The sequence below is a fragment of the Pagrus major genome, chromosome 7 (assembly GCF_040436345.1).
Source record: "Pagrus major chromosome 7, Pma_NU_1.0".
Lineage (NCBI taxonomy): Eukaryota > Metazoa > Chordata > Actinopteri > Spariformes > Sparidae > Pagrus > Pagrus major.
In genome coordinates this window covers 33,368,199-33,375,497 of record NC_133221.1, presented here as the reverse complement: position 1 = coordinate 33,375,497, position 7,299 = coordinate 33,368,199, and the positions used below count along the sequence as shown (strand labels likewise).

General features: G+C 40.7%; 1 protein-coding gene across 1 annotated transcript; it reads right to left on the bottom strand.

Moving 5' to 3' along the window:
- Window positions 1–2,207: 2,207 nt before the first annotated feature.
- On the bottom strand, window positions 2,208–5,588 carry LOC140999732 (uncharacterized). Its single transcript, XM_073470252.1, has 7 exons — window positions 5,412–5,588; window positions 5,047–5,175; window positions 4,297–4,490; window positions 3,788–3,935; window positions 3,401–3,528; window positions 2,619–2,704; window positions 2,208–2,530 (listed from the first exon to the last, which is right to left on the bottom strand). The coding sequence occupies exons 1-7, from the start codon at window positions 5,586–5,588 to the stop codon at window positions 2,226–2,228; spliced, it is 1,167 nt and encodes a 388-aa protein (XP_073326353.1). The 3' UTR covers window positions 2,208–2,225.
- Window positions 5,589–7,299: the final 1,711 nt, after the last annotated feature.

The following is a 7,299-nucleotide window of genomic DNA, read 5'->3' as shown; positions in this document are numbered from 1 at the left end:
CATCAAGCTTTTAAATGCTTTTAATACTTCTTCTAATATATGAGCTGCCTGACAAATTGTTCTCAACAATTATTCTCATTCTTATATCCACTCCATTAGCCATTATTTGTCTCATTTGTAGACTCTAGTTCTTGTTGATATTCAAAGTGGTGGAAAGTAACTAAATAATTGTATTTAAGTACTGAGTATTTTAATTGGCTTCTATACTTCTACCACTACATTTCAAAGGAAATATTGAACTTGTTACTATTACTATCAGTTCCTACATAAGACCATTAAGCATTGCTAGGTGTCATGGTTTGTGTCCGTGCGTCTCCTGTTTGTCTTGTGTGATGTTATTCCCTGTCTTGTCATGTCTGGCGTGTTCCTTTTGTGGGAGTTTCATGTTTTATTTTGAAGTCGTGTGTCTTCCCTCTGTGTTGAAGTTTCCCCGCCTCTTGTGATTATTTAATGTGTCTCACCTGTTTTGATTACCCCTCGTTTTCTCCTGTGTGTTTAAACCCTGTGTTTTCCCTTTGTCTTCATTGTATCGTCTGTTGACTTGTCATTTGTCTCTGCTTGGCCCTCCTGTGCTGTTCCTCCAGTGAGAAAAAAAATCTGATATTCTTCCAGGTCAGTGTTCCTTGCTGAGGTGGTTAGTGGGAAGCTGAATCCTAGCAGAATGGTGGTGGTGAGGTTTTTAGAGTGCGAGGCTTCTCTTCAGGGGATTGCCACAAAAGTACAGGATGCCATTGGAAGTGAGGAGCCCTTAATATTGACTGATGCGCAGGGCAACGCCATTGTGGAGTCAGAGGGAACAACAGGTGGGTAACATAAATTATTGTTGTGTTTCTCTGTATTGAGTCTATGCTTTTTTGATTACAAATGAGTGAACCACTTCAGTTGTAATGGTTTTTCCTGGTTTCCGCTCCTGCTCCAAGGGTCGCCTTACTGGAAACAAAACGCAAGAAAGATTCTTGCTGTTCCAGAAAAGGACTTCAGAGAGCTGCAGGGCACCAAAAGAAGGAGAATGAGGTAAGGTCATCTCATTTACACTGAAATGTATGTGTTCCTTTTTTTGTTGTTGTTTTGTTTTTTCTGTTAGACTTATCATTACATGACTTTTCAGACAATTTTGCCATTGCTGCTTCTGTATACAACATACATAGGATTATTTGGCATTCCCACATACTAATACTCTGTCTGCCGCTAAGGAACCAACTCCCCCCTTAAAGAATGAAAGCCTGTCGACCTCATATTTCCATATTCAGGAATGGAATTTTTCACCCCTTACCAATTTTACTGATTTGTGTCTTTTTCCTAATAAATACATTTCCTAAATTGCAGCCCTGACCTGGCAAAGCTACATTCATAAATCCAATACTTATGATTATTATTTTTTAGGCTCTTTTCTAAACTTTCAAACCAAAGGTTAAGCTTCCACCCCACCACCACCAATCCTGTTCACCACATCCAGTACATAATCTAGCCTGTGTGTTTTGTTTTATCCCTGTGTAGCAGCCGAAAAGATGAAGATGTTGGAGGCATTACAGAGGTCACAGAGAAAATTGAAGACCTCGTACTTGCATCTCAGAGTCTCCCGGATGTCACTTCAGCAATCAGGGAGCTCACCAGTCTGGCTGCAGCTCAAAGAGTGACCCTGACTCGTTCCCAGCTGCAAACCATTAAGCAGGGGTTCTCCTGTGTTATTTGCTTGAGTAAGTATCCAATGGATCTATTTTATATGGTGTGTGCCACAATGTAAGATTTACAAATAAACATTCATTTTTTACATTATCTAACCAACGTCAGCTGTATGCCAGCCACTTCATCTTTTGTAATATATCAGACATTTTTTATAATCATCAAAGTTGTGTAAAAATATAACGCTCATCCAATACACCAAGAATATTTGACTGGGGAAACACTTGCATCGGGGAGCCGGTGTTCACACAGTGTTGCCAAAGCATCATTGGCTGCAAGACTTGCCTGGAACAGTGGCAGGAGACCTCAGACAGTTGCGCAAAATGCAGGGGAAATGCTGAAGGCAACAGCATGTTTGAAGTTAATGGCCTGTCTGAGGTATTTTCTGTTCTCAGGTCACTTTTTGAAGAAGATGAGTAATTTACTCAGAAACAGGCAGATATTTGAGTTGTTTTAATTATGAAAGATTGAGTCAGAGTTCACTGCTACCAGTTGTTCTGCTTGTTTACATTCTTTGAGTTCTAATACAGCAAATGGTGTTTTTACACATTGCGCCGAGTTGTGTTTATAAGAAAGAGAAGTGCTTCTTTGTATGGTGTGAAATCATTGTTGACTGCTTGAGAGAACAATTCAGAAATGTCAGAATATGTGTCTGCAAACTGATTCTCAGCCAGTACTTTGTCTTGTTCTGTGGAAAATGGATCTACTCCAAAGGTAGATTGTGGTGTCAGTGAGGACCCCAGCTGTTGTCTGTAGAGGTCTGCTGCTTCAACTGAATGAGGCAACAGCTCCTGTGGGATTTTTTTGGGACACCCACTGCCAGCCAAGTTATTTGGTGTACCTTTACCTGTAAAATAAAGAACATACTGTTGACCTTGAGACTTATGTGTGCCTGTTGTAATTATTTTAATGTTTGCAATACTGATTTATTTCACCTGGAATTCGATGAGCATTCCAAGACTCCACCACTCTTGTAAGACCAATCTGGCACAGCTGACCAGTCAGGCAGGACACACAGTGGCTGTGTCCAAATTCAGGGGCTGCAGCCTTCAAGGCCGCGGCCTTAGCGGTCCACGAAGGCCGCGGCCTTCGGACAGACCTTGAAGGCCACATCCACCGTTGTTAAATGGGACGGTCTAGCCTTCGGAGTATTTCCTGGTTGCGTCACCAGGTGTTCATGCATTAAAGTCTGTTTTGGTTCAAATCTATCAAACGTGTACATTTATTTGTGTGTGTACAATGTGTCAAATCTGAATTGAATTATCAACATTACAAAATAAACATGAACCCATTGGTGAATAACAACTATATTTACCATAGCATTACCAGCTTCACGTATTTTAACTGAAAGTTAAACTTTGGAGGTTTTATAGTCCCTTGAAGTTTAACATATCTGGCGTTGGATGTTCAAATGAGTAAAAACCGAGTATAAACCCATTACTTAAATTTAAATGTCATGTCTGCGCCACTTGATGTCGCCATTTTCTCTTGCTTCCTCTTCTGTTTCGGGACTGAGCAGCGGTGCGCAAAGGATCTTGGGATATGTGAGGCCGCGAAGGATAGTAGCGGTGCGTCCTCCTAAACGAGGGTGGGGAAGGCTGCATTTGTGGGCTGCATGTGGCGCAGCCTTCGAATTTGGACAGCCTTCGCGCAGCGTTGTGACGTAATTGGCCTTCAAATGCGCCCTTCCTGGGCTGCAGCCCCTGAATTTGGACACGGCCAGTATCTGACAAGGCTGTCATCCATGTCCAGTTCTTCCTGATCTACCAACTGCAGAAGGGCTGTCTTCAGGGGGTAGTTGACACGATTATTGACCTCAGGCCAGATTCGTTCAACTGTGTGATTCTGAATGTGAGGCAAAAACTTGTTATTAATTTATTCCAATGGTTAAATTAAAAATATGTAGACCTTCCAGAAAAGTGTTCTGCTTATCGTAGAAGTTGGAAAGCATAGCAATTCTGAAGAAAATTAAAAAGATAGCATGATGCTGAAACAAACATAATAGTATCTAAATACCTAACAACACAAAATATTAACAATAAATAGCTTCAATGGGCATGCAGTGTGTGTTGGTGAAGCAACCATAGAAACTACTGAACTGTACCCTTGTGGATGGAGTTTGTAGGTAAGGTCTTCTCTCCTGATCATAGCGATGAGATGACAGCAGCTCCTGCATGAAGAGTGTCAAATAGAATTCCTTTCCATGATCCACGCGCACCTGGTCCCACATCCCATTAGCAACTACTGCAGGCCTATTGGATGAAAAACTTGATTTTAATTTGTGCAAAGCTTTTCAAATGTAGCCATTCCAAATCAGTTATTCTCTGTAAAATATAATGATTCAGTCATAACAAAGTAAATGTTAAGCAGTCAGCATTTTGTCACACTTGTGTACATGTAGGATACTATTTCAATGCCAGTTTAAATGAAGAGTCTGTCATTTATATGGGATTAGTATATGCAGCCTTTCCTTTCAAGTAGGACGTCCAAAATCACATATCATATAGTGTCATATCACAATCTTGATACCATATTGATATATTGGCCAGCAACCACTGTCTTGCATAAATGACAGAATACTGCTTTAAGTGTCCACAAATTACAGGCTATTACCTGAAAACATCTTCATAGATGACTAGGTTGTTTTTTATGGGCATTGTGGAATGACCAACAACCTTTTTGCTGAAGCCATCAATGGCTACAACATGTGTGACCCCATACATCGCTAACTTTTCATTCTGGTCCATATGAATCTTCTGTCCCATGTAGTCTGCTTGGTATGGTATGGGGTTGAGATTGCGGGCACCCTAAAAGAAGACACGAAAATAATGTAACAATTCCATAGAAACATTTCCTACAACGCCATCCTCAACGACATAGTCCTATACTCTAAATGGGCTGATAACTAGCCCCTCCCACTTCTCACTTTCTTAAAAAAAAGGCTACTGGTCATAAAACAGTAAACACTGTTACAAGGAAGAAAAACAACATCGGCGACATGAAAGGACGAGGAGGAAAATAATAGGCTACATTTGTTACCTACAGTAGCAACCATAATATTCTTTTGTAGCAACTTAACTCTAAACGCTACACTAACGGAAGACAACATATTTCTATTTTCAAAATAAAAGCATTTGTTATTGTAACCTACTACGGCCACAGAGACGCGCCCCTTAACCAGCTGATCCCTGGTTTACACCAACGTCTCTGTTTACACAAATACACACATCATAACACCTAGGCTATAATAATCCGCTGATCCATGAATTGATTTCTCAAGTTGAAAACAAATGTATGTGGTTGTCATGGAAGTGACCACGGCGCTACCTGAATCATCTTGAATTTGCCAAGTGTAAAACCTACCTGGCGTCTTGCTTCATGGTAAGGTTGGTGCATAGTTCTGAGCACTGATCCTATACGTGTCTCAGCAGCATGAACCCCTTTAATGGCGAGATACCCCTTCATCATTCTTCTGCCAAAAGTTGGTCCCGTCTAGAAAAAAACAAACATCATTTTAACATTCCAAAATCATGCCGATATGTTTGGTCATTGGGAGAATACGTAAAATGGGGGCGGCATGGGATTTGCAAGTGTTTTACGGAATCTGTTTACTGTTGTGTAGATCAGGCTATAGTGACGATAAAAAATGTCAATGTGGGGACAAGAATTCACTTCTTTTCCCACGCACACACATATCAAAGAAGAAAAGATCAGATAGTCTTTCATACCTCGGCTATGGCTTTTGCCACCTCCAACTCCAGATGTTCCTCGGGCAATCCCATCAAATTTACGCCGTTTTCAGCACAGAATCTTCTCACATTTCGAGCTGAAAATCCTCTCCTGCCCCCGCTTTCTACTGAAATGCGCGCAGAGATTTCGGATGATGACAGGCCTTGTTTTGCCATGTCTAAAATCATTTCTGAGTACGGCTCCAAAGACATTTTGCTCATTCGCGCTTTGTTGTAGCCTAAATGACAGCTTCCGGTGCGAGAATATGAATAAATGGTTGTTTTTGGTTGGTTTTTTCGTTCCTGCTGACTAGTGAATTTATTTTTGATATATGAAATAGAAAATGAAAATAAAAGAAAAATTCAGCGTAATTCAATTTTTGTTTTTGTGTTTCAAAACGAAAATCAAATAAACCAGTCGTTTTTTGTTTTTTAATTCCCATTCATGAAGGGAAATTCCAATGACCAAAAGATACACGGACCCTTGGTCATGGGCTGAACTTGATTTTGATATTTAGTTTGACACGAAGAAGTCAATCCCTTTTGCATCACACAAAACGGATTGACTTCTTCGTGTGTTGCACTTGATAATCGTGCAGCAAATTCACCCACCAACAGTTCAGTGTGAAAGAAAGCCTGAAAAACCAGAATCATGCAGTGATTGTAAGTCCATGAATCGACCCCATGGCCGCACTGGAACCATATGCTAATATAAATAAAAGACTTATTTGAAACTGGCAAGACACATGCAGAGATTTCCACCGCACTGCAATAGACGACGCTGAAGTTAGCATCCAATTCACAGCTTCTTATTGGGATTTTCCAGTCCACCTTTAAAGTGGCATACTGCGCTGTTCAGACATTTTCAAGCCAGTTAATGCACTCAAAAACGTAATAAATATGGGGACGATGAAATGACAATGAATTATACAATGACACGGTCTGTGATTGGTTTACAATCTTAAGTTTTGATCATGTTAACTCTAGCATTTTTCTTTATTGTCCTTGCTCATGGTAAACTGATTTTCAGTCTAATTTCTACCTATTTGCTGTGGTTCTACCTGCTCAGTATTAAAAAGTCTCAAGAAACCAATACTCCAATATGACAGGGGACATCACATGGTTTGATAATCCTGACTTTTATAACTTTTTTCCCCATATTTATTAAGTTTTTCAGTCCATGAACTGTCTTGAGAATGACTGAACAACGGCATCTATAGGCGATATGCCACTTTTAAGGTGGACTGGAAAATTCCAATAAGAAGTTGTGAACTGCCCTGTTTGCAGCAATTTATGAGCTGCGACTGCATGGATAAATACACCACTTTTTTGTGCTCTGCTGCTCTTCTCGAGGTCATTCATCCTCCGGAGCTGCTTTTCCCTGCAACAGCAGTGTCTCTGGGCTCCCACCTCCACCATCCAGCCTATTCGCTGTGGTGGTGGGGCAACATGTTCATAATCCACTGCATCAGCGGCAAGAAGAGTAGGAGAGAAATCACAGGCAAAAAGTTCAGAAAAGGAGCCCTCCATCCTCTAAAGTTCCATGTCAGCCAGTGCTGATGAATGTGGTCAAACATCAATGCAGTGTGAATGATGTCTTTACACACACACACACACACACACACACACACACACACACACACACACACACACACACACACACACAGAGTAGGTTGCACTCACCCACTTCCTTTTATGATCCCTGTAATCTCCATTTCAATTTCAATATTAAAATGTCTCCCATTGTTTTATGTGACTTGGCACATTACTCCTTGCTCTTCGGTGTCAATAGGGTGATGACTAAATTGATGCACAGTAAAGGGCAGCGTTATCATATGCACATCATATGACCTGCTCATGTCCTACATGTGAGTTATTTGATATTGTC

Excerpts from the sequence above, each read along its gene's own strand:
- LOC140999732 (XM_073470252.1), bottom strand. The coding sequence starts at position 5,588 with ATGGCAAAACAAGGCCTGTCATCATCCGAAATCTCTGCGCGCATTTCA. Across the intron at positions 5,176-5,411 it reads TGGCAAAAGCCATAGCCGAG|ACGGGACCAACTTTTGGCAG; the intron begins GTATGAAAGACT and ends GTTTTTTTCTAG. Across the intron at positions 4,491-5,046 it reads ACCATGAAGCAAGACGCCAG|GGTGCCCGCAATCTCAACCC; the intron begins GTAGGTTTTACA and ends GTCTTCTTTTAG.